Source organism: Astyanax mexicanus, chromosome 5 (genome assembly GCF_023375975.1).
Source record: "Astyanax mexicanus isolate ESR-SI-001 chromosome 5, AstMex3_surface, whole genome shotgun sequence".
Taxonomy (NCBI): domain Eukaryota; kingdom Metazoa; phylum Chordata; class Actinopteri; order Characiformes; family Acestrorhamphidae; genus Astyanax; species Astyanax mexicanus.
In genome coordinates this window covers 30593834-30612593 of record NC_064412.1, presented here as the reverse complement: position 1 = coordinate 30612593, position 18760 = coordinate 30593834, and the positions used below count along the sequence as shown (strand labels likewise).

The following is an 18760-nucleotide window of genomic DNA, read 5'->3' as shown; positions in this document are numbered from 1 at the left end:
CCTCAGTTCCAGGCTCTGAGTGTTGAAGTGACCTCTGAATACAACACAAAGTGGAGTGTCGTCTGATTAAATCAGGCACCCTTGTAAATTCAGAAGCTAGATTTATTTATATTTATAGTATATTTTTTGCACCGGATTATAACTACACTATCAATAAACATTTATTTTCTGGTCTATTTTCATACATAATGCACATTTTATGCAACACTAGTAGTAACTAGTAATAGGAACAGGGGTGTCTTCATGTTCTCTTTTAGTTCAGGCAGTGGCGAGACCTGTAAATCTAAGCTAAGTAAACACAACTGTAATTCTTAAAAAAAAAGAATACTTAGATGAGTCAGACAAGTCAAACGAGTGCTGGATGTTAACCTACACAGATTTCTCTCCTGAAAACTGTTTATTTGGTTGAGTAAAGTGCTTCTGTTTATTTAGAGTAAGCTTTGATTTCCAGCTGTAACATCAGCATTAGCAGTTAACCGCTAGCAATTAGCAGCTAATGCCACCCAACAGAGCTACACTAAGGAACCCTGAGTTGTCCTGTAAGCCAGGGTGATATTAGCTAGTGGTTTGTTCCACGCAGCTTGTTTTAACACGGTAAATGCACAGGATACAGTCCAATAAACTTGCCTCTGAACAGCAAAGGGGCTAACGCTGTGGTTAGCGGCTGATGCTAATGCTGCAGTCGTTATTACTCACCTCTGGATGTCCAAAGACCTAGCGTTTGTGCTGTTAGAGGCTAATGCTAATGCTGCTGGAGAATTAAACTTAAAACTTCTGTATAACGCTGTACTTCAGCAGAGTGGTTTTACTGCTCCTTACAACCTGACTGGTAAAATTCATACATAAGGTGCACGGGATTAAAAGGCACACTGACAATTTTTGGGAAAATTAAAGGATTTTATGTGCACCCTATAGTGAGAAAAGTAAGATTACCAGGGAGGGTACAGCAAGTTGTCAATTACAGCAAAGTTGTTCAGGCCCTGAAGCAGCAAAGCAGACCCAGACCATTACAGTACCACAACCATGTTTTTACGTTCAGCAAGATGTTATTTTTCTGAAAATATGTATGAGTTTTATGCCATATGAAACCAAACACACACTTTCCAAAAAGTTCCACTGTTGTCTTGTCAGTCCACAGAATATTTTCCCAAAGTTCTGTGGATCATCAAGACATTTGTTGGCAAATATGAGATGAGCATTTATGTTCTTTTTGTTCAGTAGTGTTTTTAACCTTGGAACTGCTATTGAAAGTGCTTTTATTTTGGATTCTGTTTTTTTTTTCTAATGTTAATGTTCCAGTGTAAACCAGTTTCACAAAGCAAACCCAAAACTGTTTTTGTATTTTTTTGTACCAACATAAAACATTTTAAACACAATAATAAAATATTGGAACTTGACCAAGCTTAGTATAGTCAACACCCAGATCCATTAAAATATGCCTGAGTTGGTTCCAGTCCATTTTTCCATTTGTTCTGCTTGACATAACAGGAAGACCATAGCTGCCCGTACAAACTATCCAGACATAAACATATCACAATAAATAAGGTAATCTTATGAAATAGCCACATTTTGGCAATAATCATCTATTTTAAATGCATCTTGAGAGGGTTTACACTCTGAATTTTGACTTTTGAGTCAATGTTTCTATTTAAATGTTATTTTCACTGTAAAAAAAGAAATTTTTAAGAAAACTACACATTTTACAGCAACATAATGCATTCAGTTTTTTAAGTCAACTCTTCTACTGAACTTTTTTGTCATTCTCATAGGGATTTATCTGTTTAGCCAACTTAAATTTGCTCATGGTCAGTCAAACGAGCGCTGGATGTTAATTTACACAGATTTCTCTCCTGAAAAAAAAAAAACGTTTAATTGTGAGTAAAGCTCTTCCATTTATTTAGAGTAAACTTGGAATTCCAATACCTTGTCTAAGAGTGAGTTTTCAATGAAGTTTCTCCAGCACTAAGGCTGAGTGCAGCAGCATTAGCATTAACGGCTAGCAGCGCAGCGCTAGCAGAACATAAATACCGTTCGATAACTCTCGACTGAGGAACCCGAAGTGTTCTGCTAACCCAGGGCACTATCAGCTAGTGGTCTGTCCCTGTTACTTGTTTTAATGTAGCAAAAACTCAGACTACAGTCCAAAATACTCGCCTCAGAATGGCAAAAGCACTAGCGCTGCGGTTAGTGGCTTGTGCTAATGCTGCTGCACCCAGCCTTAGTTCTGAAGAAACTTCACTGAAAACCCACACTTATAACACTGTACTTTGGTGGATGGTTTAACTGCTCCTTAATACCTGACTGGTAAAATTTATACATAATGCAAAGCGGATTATAAGGCACACTGTTGATTTTTGAGAAAATTAAGTGTGCCTTACAGTCCAAAAAATACGGTAAACTTGTAGTAACATAAATGTGACAAGCTGGATCCAGCCTTATATAGTCACACTCAGCAACAGCAACTTGTTCTTACAGCCTTCAACACTGAGGCCAGGTAGTTAACTATTATATTACACATTCTATATATAAATCCCTGGAGATGGCAGCAGCCTGTGAAGAATGATTACACCCTGGTGAGTGAGAGGTGGAAGGACCCGCCCAATATGCAAATTGATGTTGCCAGGAGCCAGGAGTTTGTAAATTTTGCCAACATAGATTAAACACAATTTTTTTAGTATGATCAATTTAAACAAGAAAGTTAATAATTTTTGTTAAAGCAATTAATTTCTTTAGTTTAAGGTGCCATTCAATGTTTTTTGTTCAACTGATAAAAAAAACTCACATTAAGAAGAACAATAAAACATTTAGTTTTTTTGCAGTGTGTCCTTACTGCAATATAAATTACATATCATATAATCCACCCCTGCTGGAATGAGAATTAAGCTCACATGAGGACAGCTGAGCTGGAAAACCCATAACTAATAGCAGCAATACAAAAAACTGGCCTAAATAAAGGACAAATCCAGCCTGTCACACAAGCTAAATTAATTTAGTTCTAATTCTACATCATGGTCATCAGAATAAGCAAACCAAAATGAATTTTCTTCTTTTCTAAAGGAAAATGGAAAACAGCTCCTTAGTGATGGGTTTCTGTGCGTCAGCATCCACTGCAGCTCGGCCGGACAGTCGCTTGGCTCCCGCTGCGACGTCTCCCGATGGACAGCTATCTAAATGGTGTGAAATCTGTGCTGTCACTGTACCTTCAGTCAGTCTACTCAGGCTGTTCCTGATCCAGGCAAGCTTCTGTGGTGCCTTAAGTGTGAAATTGGTTTTGATATTATTTTGTAACAGCATTGCTAGAGGAGGGCAACGATTAATGAACTAAATTCTGACTTAAATACACAAAACATGTTCTAGAATTTAATAAAACTCTGCAGCAGCAATCCAGAACTCTAGAAATGATCTGGTTTTTGGATAGAATGAAAAAAGGAAGTCTGAAGCATCTCCTGAGTGTTGATTATATTCTAGTATACTTTATAAATTTGGATCTAAAGGTAATTTCACACCTGCCTTGTATAGTCCAGATTTTCAGACTTTTTTAGTTTAAGTGGTCGAAACAAATCAAAAGATGTGAAAATGTCCAAAACCATGGTTTCAGAACAAAGGACCAAAATTTGGTCCAACCAAAAGAGGGGGATCAACTGAACCGTGGTCAGTTTAACCTACAGTGTGAAATAGGGGTGTGCCATAATCATATCGTATGCAATAATATTGCCAAAACATTTTTATATATCGTGAACGATATTATACCCTGAAATATTGTGCCATATGAGGGTGCTACTTTTTTGCTTTTTTTTAGCAAAAAAAAAAAAGTACACTGTTCTTATTTCCCATTATATATCGACAGATTATGTCTGATCAGTATCATTTATTTTACTTTAAATCTGGATATATGGAGATATTTGGACTGCATTATTAGTATCATGATATTCTGAAACATTGACTTCTGTTACAAATCTAATAAAATTCTAGTATTTTTTAATTAGGGGTGTGCCATATCATATTTTACGAAATAATACAATTTAATTTTCATTTTTTTGCAGTAGTGTATTCCTGAAAAAAAAAATTTAATTCAGTGTTTTGTCATATCTCCAAGAGTACCGTTATCACGAAAAAAACATGAAATATCGTGATATTATTTTAGGGCCATATCGCCCACCCCTAGTGTCCAGTATCATGTATTTTACTTTAAATCTGGATATATGGACATATTTGGACTGCATTATTAGTATCATGACACCTGGGGTCATTGACTTCTAAATAATTATTGTATTTTTTCAGTTAGAGGTGTGCCATATCATATTGTATGCAATAATAAAATGTATTGTCCCACACTTTCTTGAGGGTTTAAACTTCTGGACCAAATAAAGAGGTTGAATCAGATCTTTTCATCAGTCTTTTATCAACAATACAAAAGAAATAAAAAACAGTGTCCTATTGAAATATGACTCCCCTTTACAAGAACATTGAGAGAAACCTGAGCTTACACTCCTCCATAACTTCTGTATCTACTGTAGCTGTATATTAACCCTTATTTATAAATTATAAATTATACAGATCAATCAGTGTGAAGTAATCACTGTGTGACCAATCAGACCAATCAGTGTGAAGTCACTAAACTGCAGTGTGAAACCAAAACTAACCGGACTAAAATGTTCTTAATGTATTCAATGTAACAAACACATAAAAACCTTAATGTGAACTTTGTTATGATATCAGCATTCCAGTTGGAGCTCATTGCTTCAGTGTCCTCTTAAACTGAATGCAGTGGGCAGCAGTGGGCAGCTAAGTTGGAGCTAAGTACCAGTAGATATGTTCAGCTTTTACCTGTAATTTGTCTAATCTGAAACTGTAATCACCCATATCAGCATTTTACACCATCAAATAAAGTTGTGCACACATGAATACCCTCTACTGCTGGCTGTGTACATAGATACAGTAACTAGCAATCTATCAAGCACACACATGAGCGCACACACATACACAAGCTCAAGCTACTATGCTTGCTATCATGCCACAGCTTCATTAAAGTGTGCTACTGCTGTTGCTACAAAGCTACACTGTTTTATTCATAATATTACAGCTCGCATATAATAATCCAATGAGTCTAAACTGGCCCACCATAATCAAATGGTCACCATCCATCAGTGTACCCTCAATAATATTGTGGCGTGGAAGAGGAAGGAAGACCCGTGAGACTCATGCTGAATGCTCAACAGCTCTTTTATTGAACAGGCTTGCCACTCACTTACAGTCTTTAACAAGACTAGGAGAGCTAAAACCATTCTATTCTATAGGCTACCAACAGAGCCAAGTGACTGAACTCACTATCCACCTACTTTACGGTGAGTGCCCTAACCAGCACCCATCTGCATGGCCCCTCCCCATACCCTAGGTTACGGGGGAGGTACCAATTACGTAGGCTGGAGCAACACAGCACAACAAAACACAAGAGGCCCCACACACAGAAGAATAGACACATGACTACAGGCAGCCACACACACAACCCAGAGCCGCCACATAGCCCACCTCCCAAGGGTCAGCCGTCCCGGCGACCCAACACACAGGGGTTTGTGCAACCCAACACAAACCCCGTGTACAACAAAACTTTTTTTTTTTTACAATCAGTCGCAAACAAAGTCATTAAGGCGGGCGGGCGGCCTCCGTGCCCGCGACAGCCTGGAGAAGAGCCAGAGTTCAGATCAGGCACGAGCGCAAGGCCGGCAGGTTCCGCACCACCGTCCACAGTGTCCGACAGTCTCGGCCTATAGGGGGCCAGCCTATCACGGTGCACAATCATAGTGCGTCTGCCCCACCGGATCTTATACACCACCTCCCCCAGCCTGGACAGCACCAAGCACGGGCCCACCCAGGCCGACTGGAGCTTCGGGCACAGTCCCTTCTTCCGCTGAGGGTTATATAGCCAAACCCTCACCCCCACCGCCAACGGGTCCCCAAAGCAGCGCGCGTCGTACGCACGCTTCTGCTTCTGCCCGGCAGCAGACTGGTTGGAGCGCGCTAGACGGTGCACTAATTCCAGCGAAGACATAAGGTCCGAGACGAAAGTGGGCATGTCCGAAGCGTACCCGCCCCCATCAGGAGGCGCCCCAAAAGCCAGGGAGACCGGCGTCCTCAGTTTGCGCCCGAACATAAGCAGAGCCGGCGTGAATCCCGTTGTCTCCTGCACAGCGGAGCGACAGGCCAGCAGCACTACCAGCAGGTGCCTGTCCCAGTCACGCTGGTTCTTGTCCGACACCATGGGCAACTGCGCCGCCAGCGTGCGGTTAAAACGTTCCACCAGTCCGTCACTCTGCGGATGAAGGGGCGTCATCCTGGTCTTATGGATTCCCAGGATGCGGCAGACCTCCGCCATGACCTCCGACTCGAAATTTCTCCCCTGGTCGCTGTGCAGTTCTTCCAGAACCCCGAATCTGCAAAAGAACTCCCGCACCAGGATATCCGCAGTAGTGACCGCCCCTTGGTCCGGCACTGCGTAGGCCTCTGGCCACTTCGTGAAATAGTCCATCGCCACCAGAACAAAGCGATTTCCAGAGTCCGTCACCGGAAAGGGGCCCAGCACGTCCACGGCCACCCGCTCCATCGGGCTGCCGCACTGGTAAGGGTGAAGTGGGGCGCGGGACGCCCTCGAGGGGCCCTTCTTGGCAGCGCACACGTCACAGCAGTGCACGAAGAGTTCCACGTCGGTTCTACACCCAGGCCAATAGAAGCGTTGCCTCAGGCGCTTCAGAGTCTTGGTGACACCAAAGTGCCCAGCCCCAGGTGACCCATGAACTCCCCGTAGGACCGATCCCCTAAGCGCCCGCGGTACCACCACCTGAAAAATGCGCCGCCCGTTCGCCGGATGCTCCCAGGTATGGCACAGCACGCTGTCGGACAAACTAAAACTAGCCCAGTTGGAGCGCAACGCCTTAGCAATCGGGCCCAGCGGCACCACCTCCCCCCACGACGGTGTGACGTTCGCGCTGAGCGCGTGTACTGCCCACGATAATTCGCGATCCGCCCGTTGCGCATCGCGGAGCTGCTCTACGGACACCTGAGCCACCCCGACAGCGCCAGTAACATCCCCGGAGATTACAGCGCAGCGCGCAGTCTCAGCAGATTTCTCCTCAGCACGAGCACAATGTTTGCAGTCGGCGGCCACACACGGCCGGCGCGACAAAGCATCCGCATTACTGTGGCCACGGCCCGGGCGGTGCACAACCTCAAAACGAAACTCCTGGAGTCTAGATAACCAGCGCGCGAGTTGGCCCTCGGGCTCGCGGAAACCTCCGCGAACCCCCTAATAAACCGCCTGTAATACGAGGCGAGCCCCACGAAGCTGCGAACCATTTTTGCGACTCGCGGTGTGGGCCAGTCACGGAGTGCCTCCGTCTTTTTGGGATCGGTTTCCACGCCAGCACCGCTCACTACGTGGCCCAGGAAGCTCACGCGCTGCCTTTGTAGATTACACTTTGCCGGATTGAGCTTCAGGTTAGCCGCCTGAATCGCGCCGAGCACCATTTCAAGGTGAGACAGTGCAGAGTCGAAGTCGGTTCCGTGCGCCAAGACATCATCCAAATAAACGACGCAGCACGACCGCGGAACCCCGCATAAAACACGCTCCATAAGACGCTCAAAAGTAGCCGGCGAGTTACACAATCCGAATGGAAGCACCGTGAAATGCCATAGGGCTGAGCCGAGTGAGAAAGCGGTTTTCTCCCTATCCCCCGCCGCGATGGGCACCTGCCAATATCCACTCCTCAGGTCTAACGAGCTGAACCAGGCTGAGCCAGACAGCTGGTCCAGCGTATCGTCGATCCTGGGGAGCGGGTAGGAGTCAAGCTTCATGACAGCGTTAAGTCGCCGGAAATCCACGCAAAAGCGCCAATTTCCATCCTTCTTTTTCGCAAGGACCACCGGGGCCGACCACGGGCTGCTCGAAGGCTCAATAATGCCCGTACTTGCCATCTCTCGGACTAACTGCTCCGCCGCTACGCGCTTTGCTAACGCCAGACGGTGCGGCCTCATCCTGATGGGCTGGGCGTCACCCGTGTTTATCGAATGAACCACAAGGTTAGTTTTAGTACACTCGCGCTCAGACACAGCGAAACTCGTGCGAAAACGGCCGATTAGTTCGCGCAAACGGAGTTGTTGGGGACCAGATAAACCCACACAACTGCGCTCCAGCATCTCCTCTATCGGATCTACACTCAACCCCGCATCCAGCGGACCCTCTACCGTATCACGCACCGAATCACACACATTCCCTCCCACCAGTTCACTTACCCCTAACTCGTCGCGTATCTCTACGGGGAGTCCAGTCACCAGCACCAAGCCCCGTGCACAGTCAATGATAGCTCCGACGAGTGAGAGCAGGTCCTTGCCCAGAATGCACGGGTCGTTGATGCGTCCTACCCAGAACTGTTGTTGAAAGGGCCCCTTGCCGACATCAATCGTCAACTCTGTTAATCCTAGGAGACCTACAGGCTCCCCGGTGACTGAAGAGAGAGCGATGCGCTGGCTGTTGTCAGTCACGAACTCGCCCGCTACCTCCATTCAATGTGCATCTCATGAAGAAGCCACTGAGTCCGGCAGTTCTGGAAGCAGATCCCGAGGGTAACATAGCGTTCCTGGGGCCACCGTTACCCTCACTGGGTGGTCCCGGCTCCGTTTCCCGGCCGGCTGCAGTGCGCTCGCTTGTGGCCACGCCCCCCGCAGCGCCAGCACTCCAGTTGGGCATCAGACCGGCTCCGACCCCACCTCTGCGAATCACGGGCACCCGGCGACGCCCCCCACGGTCCAGGATGGCTTGAGAGGATGAGTTCGGACCGCTCCGCCACCTCCACCGCGGACTCCAGGCTCTGCGGGTCGGCCAGCCTCACATGTTTGCGCAGCTCGCTTGGCTCGAGGGCGCGCAGAAAGTGATCCAACGCGAGCCTCCTCTGGGCTGCTCGCGGAAACGTTGGGTAAGCTTGGCAGGTTAGCAGGGCCATCTCCGATGCCAGCACGCCCAGTGTCTCTCCCTGCTGCCGGCGTCTGTCCGCCACTAGCATTTTGGCGGCCGCCTCCGACGGTTGGCGGCTGAAACGTGTTCTCAGCGCCCACGTCAGTTCAGGCAGCTCACAGCACTCGGCGGGGAGCTCGATCAGTACCCTCAGCGCGTTGCCCTGCAGCGCCAGGCAGAGGTTGGCTGCCGTCTCGGCGTCCGTCCAGCCCGCACCGCCTGCCACAATCTCAAGCTGAGCTTCGAAGGCTGTCCAGTCAGCGCTGCCGTCGTAGGGGGTAAGGCGGGGTTGAGCCGTCAAGCCCGCCATCCCGGAGGATTGCGCCGCCATCATCGCGCCGTCTGTTCCGCGAGTCGGCGCCGCTGTCCTCGCGCCATCCGCTCCGTGAGCCAGCTCCGCCGTCCTCGCGCCATCCGCTCTGGGAGCCAGCACCGCCGTCCTCGTGCCATCCGCTCTGGGAGCCAGCGCCGCCGTGCTCGTGTCGTCCTCTCCCCGGCCACGACCTCCGAACAGCCCGCTGGCGCCGTCAGGTCCGAGTCCACTCCGCTGGAGAGCCTTGCCTCTAGTCCGTTGGTCCGCTGTCTTCCTCCTCAGCCGTTCGATTTCCCCTGCCAGCAGCTCAATATCTTCCAGCAGGGTCACTTCTGACACCAAATGTGGTGTGGAAGAGGAAGGAAGACCCGTGAGACTCATGCTGAATGCTCAACAGCTCTTTTATTGAACAGGCTTGCCACTCACTTACAGTCTTTAACAAGACAAGGAGAGCTAAAACCATTCTATTCTATAGGCTACCAACAGAGCCAAGTGACTGAACTCACTATCCACCTACTTTACGGTGAGTGCCCTAACCAGCACCCATCTGCATGGCCCCTCCCCATACCCTAGGTTAAGGGGGAGGTACCAATTACGAACGCTGGAGCAACACAGCACAACAAAACACAAGAGGCCCCACACACAGAAGAATAGACACATGACTACAGGCAGCCACACACACAACCCAGAGCCGCCACAATATACACCTATCATCTAGCTAAAATACCAGAGGTAGATGCTTTTTTGAATTTTCTAAAGTTCCACTTATTGCACAGTTTTCTTTTTTCAGCCAATCGAGTTAAGAAAATTCCACCTTAGACAAAAACTCAAACCTCACAGCGAATCACGTCATAAAACATTATTTTAGTATCGCTAACATTTTTGTAAATCTGCGTAGCGTGAAAGCTACTTTTCCTTGCTTTTAGGGTTGTACACTACTAAGGATCCCTAAAGCAAAGTAAACAAAGGTGCCGCCATGTTTTCCTGATGAAATCAGGGTATGGTTGCCCACACAGGACAATTGTGATGTCATAGTCACAACTGGAAGCTGCTGGATCCCATATGCACAGCAGAGAAACACTAGAAATGTCTAATATAGGCAGAGCAGGCAAAGACACAGCCCCACAAATAAGCCAAGCGATTAAAAAATGTGCATTATTGTCCCACATTCTTAGCCACCAATATTATATTAAGAGTTGTTATTATTAAAATAAAAGCTTAAGTATATTCAACAGTTTTTTTTTTTAAGCAGAACGTCAGGTGGCTGATAATATTGGGAGAGTAAAGCGCTTCTGTATATTTACAGTAAGCTCATATTTCCAATGTTTTGATTGAAATCGCCAATAATAGAGGCCACCAAAGAATTCAGACTTTAACACTGCCAGTGTGGTTACAAACTGATAGCCACCATTGAATCTTTTCAGGTATTTTGAAATCAGAGCTGGAGTTGACTGAAAAACAAGCAGCACTGATAAGTAGCAATATAAGCCTTACTAGTCAAGTTGCTATCAGTTGTGCACTTGCCTGTTGCAGTCACTCACTCTGAGAGAAAGTCCAGGCCATTCTTTGCAACAGTAATTTAATTTTTTATTGCATAATGTTTCAGCCCCACAATCTTTCCAGTCTACACTAAGATGAACTTCTCTTCCTCTTGTCTCGTTTCTGAGCTCCTAGTAGGTGTTGTTTGGATTTTGGCAGTAAAGAGAAAAGGTTATACTTGAAATGTGTCAGTGAACAGATGTAGTGAGGATGATTCTCTCTATCTAGATCTCTCTATCTATTGCTCCCACTTTTTGTACACCTATGGTACAGCGAGCGGCAGAGCACCTCTGGAAAATCTTGTTTTTCTCAATTGACAGACTATTCCTCTCTGGCATCGTTTGTCCAACGACAGCCATCCTTTGTAAATCAGACCTGGTGGGTGATGATTTACAGAGTCTTTGTATACGTGAATCACCGAGTAGCGAACAGAGCTTGTCAGCGATAAATCTAAAGCACTGCTGAGCTTTTGTCTCAGGTTCACACGCTTTCTAAAGCCCAAGGCCAGGCCAAGACATATTCCTAACAGACGTAGAGTCTCCGAGCTGAGCTGCCATTCTCTCTTCTACACAAGCAAGAAGCGAAATAGCTTAGAGATTCCATGTGAAGGCTCACCAGAGCAACTGTAAAATCTCAGTCCAACAGAGTGGCTTTATTGATAATACTAATACTGTATGACTTTTCATTGTTTGTTTATAGAATGGAATGGCGAATATGATTTATTTTACTCCACAAATGAAGACACTGTGCACAGTTACATTTCATCAAAATTCAAGTCGTAATAAAACAACATCTCTAGCATCTAGCAATACACTTTCATACACAGATGTGTTTTGATTAGAAATCTTAGAATCTGCAGCTTTGGCCTAATTGATTGGTTTTCCAGTAAGCGATTAATAATACCAATATCAAATAATCATCAGAATTTGAAACAGCTAATCAAAATATGCAGTCTGAGTGATCTCCAGTTATAACTGACTCCTAAAGATTCAACTTTATTGTCAAGGTTCAAATGGTTTAAAGCATTGGTACTCAAACTGAGGTACCATCCAATAATCAATAATCATTTACATCAGTTTCATAGGACCCTAAATGCTAAATGCCATACATATAAATATAAATGACTCACAGTAGAAACCTGTGAAACTTCACAATAATGTATGCATTAGAAATAATAAATGAATAATGCCATGTAGTGTCCAACAACGCTTGTTTTTCTCTGCTAAAACACAATGCCGTCTTCAGAAGAACACACTGCTGTTGTTGATGCTAAAGAACAGCACATGACCTGCCACAAAATACAGGTTGCCACAAGAACCAGGCCCAGTGACCACCTGATTTCTCTATAATAGAAATGGAGCTCAAATTTGGCACGCAATGAGTGAAAGTCAGAAGCAAACAAGAATCTGCACTAGGCTAAAAGCTAACATTAGCGGAAACTAGCCTTCTGCCACCTCTTCTCTGCATTGTCTACTGCCTTAAAAACCGAACTGGGTTGTCTGATTGCGTTTTTCCACCAACATTGAACCAGCACTGTTCTGGTTCACAAACCTATTTTTGTAATCCAAGATTAGCTCTCACATCCAGGGACACCCGACGAGCATGTGTCCAAGACACAACAAGACTCTGCAAGCCTTGACACATATAGGAACACAATAATATCAGTGTGTGTTTGAATGCAACTGTTTTTTTTTTGTTGTTGTTTTTTTAACAGACTGACCGGCCTGCTGCAAAGAAAGATCCCATCCACACTCCAGCCTTACCTTGGCATTGGAATCCTTGCTTCCCAAAGCCCCTATGTTGGAGAAATAGTAAGAGAATAGAGAGAGCAACAGGAAGAGTGGGAGAAAAGAAAGAGAGAGAGAGAGAAAGGAAATCAGTCACATGATCAAACAGAAGCGATGCATTAGATAGCTAGCCCTCCTAAATCCTTTAATGGGCTTTTAGCTATCAGTTGCCTTCCATGCCACTGGCAATCTGAGTCGATTAAAAAGACGCCGCTGCAGTTGGAAATGAACAATGTAAATATTTGATACACTTCAATCTAGGGTTTTTCTCCCAGCTCTGCCACGCAAATGAACCTCATCACTTCTTGCATGGTCCCGTGGGACCACCTGTGGCCTCAGCTCTGATTAGGGGTCAGCTCATGTCATGAGACAGAAATGGATTAGAGTTGGTATATCGGTATGGATCGGTATCGGGCTGATATCAGCAGGACTAATCTGATCTAATCTGATCTGAACAGCACAGACTCTGTGACACTGTGTGATGGGACTATTCTAGCAGCGGCAGAGCTGTTCAATATATATTGATCCTTTAAATACCAGGTTAAAATATAAAAATATCAGTATATACTGACCATCTGCATGTTTCATTAATAATAAATATGTACAATTAGTCGTGTTTCAATGGCTTTGTTGTAGAGCTAGGCGATATGATTAAAAACTCAATATACGATACACAATGATGAAAACCTTAACAGAACATATTGTTATAGCATCTCTTTGTAACAACAGAAACACAGTATATAGTACTACATACAGTATATCTTCACTGTCCAATGAAAAACCAATATCTCCATTTTTGTCAACTATTGATTTTGAACACACAAGCTGTCACTTATACTGTGTCAAAAATTTATGGGAAAAAGAACCAATAGAATTTCTCCAAATTGACATAAAACAAACAATTTTTACATTGACTTTGATTAAAAATTTAAAAAAATATATATCTCTCTCCTGTAAAGTAACTGTTTTGGAGATATTTTTTTATTGAACAGAGATGCTATACTGTATTTTTTTGGATTATAAAGTGAACTGGATTAAGGTGCCTTAAGAGACACTAGTAAGGATGCCATCGAAGTGAGCAAGGATGTCGCCATGTTTCTCTTCTTAAGGGGAAGCTAGAGGAAACGCCCAAATAAACACTTTTTTTTATCAAACAAGCGCTGGATGTTAATCTACATCTACAAGATTTTTCTCCTAAAAACTGTTTATTTGGGTGAGTAAAGCGATTCTGTTTATTTACAGTAAACTTAGATTTTGAATATTTTGTCTAAAGGTGAGTTTTAGTGAAGTTTTGGCATTAGCATTAGCCGCTAACCGCAGTGCTGGTGTGATGTAAATGCAGCCTGAAAGCACTAGACTGAGGATCCTTGAAGTTAGCTGTTCATCCCACATAGCTTGTTTTAACATGGCAAACATGCAGACAGTCCAATATACTCGCCTCTGTACGGCGAAAGAGCTAGCGCTAAGGTTAGCAGCTAATGCTAATGCTGCTGCAACCTGCTTTAGTGTTGGAGAAACTTCACTAAAAACTCACCTTTTTTTTAGTACTTTAGCAGAGTGGCTTTAATGCTCCTTAATACCTGAATGGTAGAATTCATACATAAAGTTCCCCGATTTTAAGTCGCACTGTCGATTTTTGGGAAAATTAAAGAATTTTATGTGCGTCTTATAGTCCGAAAAATATGGTACTGTATAACGTTGTCTTATGCGTATTCCTTTTTAACAAGCATAAGTCAACTACACTCTTTGTGGTATTTTTACTCGGCAAACAACACTGAATTAGGTGGTATAGGAAGATAAATTAAAGTTGTAGTTAACTATGTAACAATTACAACATTTTTATTGCATAATCTGCACAGGACTGTACTCTACTGAGTATCTACACAGTTCTGGAGCTTCTCCAGAAACCAGACCAATGTACTGTACATGCTTTTCTTGATTGAGAATGGGAATCATGTTGAATTTAACTTGTTGGTGTTGTGTACAGCTGCAACTAAGGATTATTTTGGTAGTCAGCTAATCTGTTGATTGTTTTTCCAATTAGTCAATGATTAATCAATGTTTATTTTTGCCGTGCTTTCCATCTCCGCTTCCTGTGGGTGGAACTCCTGTCCCCAGCTTTCTCTATCACTTCAAACCAACAGAAACAACTTGGGATTTTAACACACTTTAAATACCCAGAAGATGTTTACATTTGGAAAATACTCCCATTTCGTCTCTCTCTACAGCACTTTGTATAGTACGGTGCTGTTACAAATGAATAATTTTTTAACATTGTTATTTAAGTTAATGAATCGTTACAGACCTAGTGTTGTGTGGTGGGTGTTCATGCCTATTAAGGGAATCTACCCCGAGTGCAAAGGTATCCTACAACACTGTAACTGTAGTTACAGTACCAGTCAAAAGTTTTGACACACCTTCTCAATTAATGTTTTTCTTTATTTCTCCATTTCATTTATTTACTGAATTGTAGATTAATATTTAAGACATGAAACAGTAAATGCACATATGAAAAAAAGTGCATGAGCTGAAGCACAGTTTGAAGGAAAACAGCAACTATTGTTTAGGAAATCCTTCAAGATGCTGGGAAAACTATTCCAGGTGATTCAACCTCATGAAGACACTGAGATACAATGACCAAGAGTGTGCAAATCTGTCAACAAAGCTAAATGTGGCTATTCAGAAGAATCTAAAGTATAAAATATATTCTAAATATTAAATATAGAATGCAAAAAAAACACAAAAAGAAAGAAAACACATTGAACGAAAAGAGGTGTCTAAACTCTACTGTATATGGTACTGTATATGGAAATTATTACTTTTATTACTGCTAATAATATCGCACTGTATCGCTGATGGGTGGTACTTCGTATGATGTTTTTTTATATAAATATTCATATTCAGGGTATTATATATTATATATTGTTTATTAGTGTTAAATTAAAGATGCAGTCTGTTGCAGTAATACAGCTGGTGGAGAATGATGCAGTTAAGGGAGTAGATGTAAATGCTGTGTGAATTACTGTGTTTTTGAGTTTTAAAGAACGGTATGCACTCATTCACTTTCCCAGCATTAAGGTTCTATATATCTTATATTCTCTATCTATTTGCATTTATATGAGTTCATATGAGTTCTTTCTTTTTATATTGGGACTGTCATTCCCTTTTTAAACCCCAATCATACCTAACTGGTACACTTTCACTCTAATTGTCGTGTGTTTCTTGTCACGACACGTATGTCTATATCTGTGACTTTGTTGTTTTGTTTACATCATTTAGTGTCTCTCTCTTTATGTATAATCTGATTTAGCTGTACTTGCTGTAACTTTGGGAAGGAGAGTAACATCATTTTAATCCCCTGTATGTCCTGTACATATTGACAATAAAACTGCTTGACTTGATAGTTTTGTTCACTTCATTTATGTATCCTACTTCCTACAAACATACCAGACCAGTCTGTTGTTTTAGAATTAATATTTTAGACATTGCAATTATCACTATAAAATCACTGTAATTAGTAATTGATTAGAATATTTGGTCCTCTCTCTTAACTATGGAACATCTGGAACTACTTTTAATTAAAAAGAAAGGATATTTGGATCTGCAGCTTTAAGAAGGACAGGATATGCTTTGCTGTGCCAGAGGAACCACCTGAGTAGAGGTTTGGCACTGATCTAATGCACGCCTGTTACTTTCAGACTGGAAACCAAAGCCCTTGCAAATTACCATTTGACAGCCTGGAGCGCACCCACAACAGGTTATATCTACTTCCCGCCCGTATTCTGGCAGCTCCCGCCTCCTGCGCGGGGATTGGCCGACAGTCTCCACGCTGCTGCGCTGGGATTGGCTGGAAATGCCGAGGACACGAGCTGCAACCAGTGAACGTGTACTACAGTCCAGTCCCAGCGCAGAGGGCTTGACGTTTGCCGGAAAACTGGTGTGAAAAGAAGTAACGCCCCGAGTGCAAGTTGGCAGCAAAATGACGTTTCCAGCGTGCAAAATTCAGCACGAGCAGCAACATCTGGGCCACCCCCTCGGAGCCAGATGTGGCCGTAGTGCGCGCTGAAACCGTGCAGTGGAAACCTCGGCATTTTGCCGCCAACTCGCAGCGAACTCGCCGCGAAGTTTTGCACGGCCGGCGCCCACTCACCAGATGAAGTCGGTGCAGTGGCTGCAGAACGTGGGCTGCTTGAAGAACCTGGCGATGAACTTGTGGTCCTTCACTTCGTGCACGTTCTTCTGGCGGAGCGCGCCTTTACGCGCGAAGCGGTTGGCCACGTCCCCCGAAGCGGGCTCGCTCACGTCAGCCATGGCAGCAGCGTAAACACAAACCGCGAGAAAAGCAAAAAGAAAAGCGGCGAAACTCAACAGAAGAAAAACCCGCCGGTACGACAACAATCCTCGCGGGCTGCGCGCGCTGGAAAGTTGGGCTCGTGCTGCCGCTCCTCGCCGCTGCGCTTTTGGCCCCGCGTGAGACTGAAGCAGAAACTCGACTCGACTTTGGTCCCCCCACCTCTCTCTTTCCCTCTCTCTCTCTCTCTCTCTCTCTCTCTTTGAGTCTCTCTCTCTCTGTCCGTGTCTGTCGCTCGCTCGCTCGCTCCTTCCTTCTCGCCCTCGCGCTTACGTCACTCCGGTCCCGGAGACGGCGGAGCGAACCCGGAGCAGAGTGCGCGCGCTGGGGGCGCCCTCTGCTGGCCGAACCTTCGTGGTGCAAATCCGCCTTGTGTGTAAGTAGGCCCAGCTTATTACCCAGCGAACATGCCCATGTGAAGCCTGCCTGTATGAGTATGAGCTGCCCAACTCTCCCATACCACCTTTCTTCCAATAAAGTGCTGGTGCCGGTTCCTGTGAACCTGCAAACCTTTTAAGAACCGGCCCGCGTTTCCACTGCTTTAAGGAGTCACTCACAACATATGTGAATGTGGGCGTGTTTCCTAATCCGGAAACAGAAGTCGGGGAAAAAAACAATGTGGCATGCAACGTGTTAGTTTCTTCAATTCTGCTGCTTCTGCTGCTCTTAGCTGAAAATGGCGGTAAGGTTTGTAAACAACTTTGTTTCAGTGATGCTTGAATCACAGCTTCACTGGTTCCATATCAGCAATATTGTGGGAACAGGATGGCATCCATTTTTCTGGCAGAGAACCTGTGATGTTGCAGATTCCCAGAAAGTTTTGGCCATGGGTTCTTCTAGCTATATATGTTGCCCCATGAACCCCACGAGATGTCAAGCATACACCAACATTGGGTTTAGATGGGAGCTATGTGACACAAAGGGCCCCATCTTACAATTCTCACGTCACAATGCTCATTGCTATCTTACACCTCCTAAACAGTCTATTTTCACACCCTGCACCTGCGCCATTTAAATAGCAACAATGCTTGTAAATATATCTATGCTGAGGGGTGTGGTACATTTCTGGCGTATTGCTATCTTGCCATCGGAAAACCTGTGCTCCACTGACTGCATGTTGTCATCAGCTGTGTGGGCTGCATTTCTCAATACCGTAAAGACCTTCAGAGCATGAACACACAGATCTCTCTGCTGAGGCTCAGTATCACTGCTGAGATGCACAAAGCACCCGGCTGTTAAGATATGAACGCGCCAAATTTTTTACTGTAATTTACTCAGCATCTACTAGCAAAACATAATGCAATACAGAGTGTATTAGATTAGAATGTAGTATTTAGTTTAGTGTTGTAATATAAGGCTTAAATCATCTATTTGTCTATGGTAACAAGTCAGGTCAGCAGGCTTTTTCAGATTATGTATCATAACCAGGTTATGAAGATTAAAGCCTGAAATCCAGCAATCCTAGAATAAATCTGCAGCTGGTTAAAACACCATGCTCTACCTTCAGCACTACGGAGGTTCAGTATGTAGCAGTTTACATATGCAAATACAGATGGGCCGCAGAGAAAAACAAGGAGGTGTCAAGAAAACACAAAAGCAGGAAATATCTGTAAGACTATGAGAAACACTGGAGCAGCAGTGCAGTTAGAGTAAAGGCGGTAAACACTGTAAATTACATTTTTAGTGTGAGCTGTTAGTCCTTGCAGTTTTCAGTCTGCAGCATTCAGTCTCTCCTCTCAGGGGTAAACAAGCTTCACTTTAAAAAG

The 18760-nt window shown here is 44.3% G+C and overlaps 1 protein-coding gene across 5 annotated transcripts in view; it reads right to left on the bottom strand.

Moving 5' to 3' along the window:
• Positions 1-17227, bottom strand: part of prkcaa (protein kinase C, alpha, a) — a 247631-nt gene extending 230404 nt beyond the window's left edge. For all 5 annotated transcript variants that reach the window (XR_007439089.1, XR_007439090.1, XR_007439092.1 and 2 more), the window contains exons 1-2: positions 16794-17227; positions 12620-12651 (exon numbers count right to left, since the gene is read on the bottom strand). Coding sequence is in view for 1 of the 5 variants with exons in the window: in XM_049479124.1 (XP_049335081.1) it covers positions 12620-12651; positions 16794-16954 (193 nt within the window). In the remaining 4 variants the exon portion in view is untranslated. The remainder of the gene's footprint in view (positions 1-12619; positions 12652-16793) is intronic.
• Positions 17228-18760: the final 1533 nt, after the last annotated feature.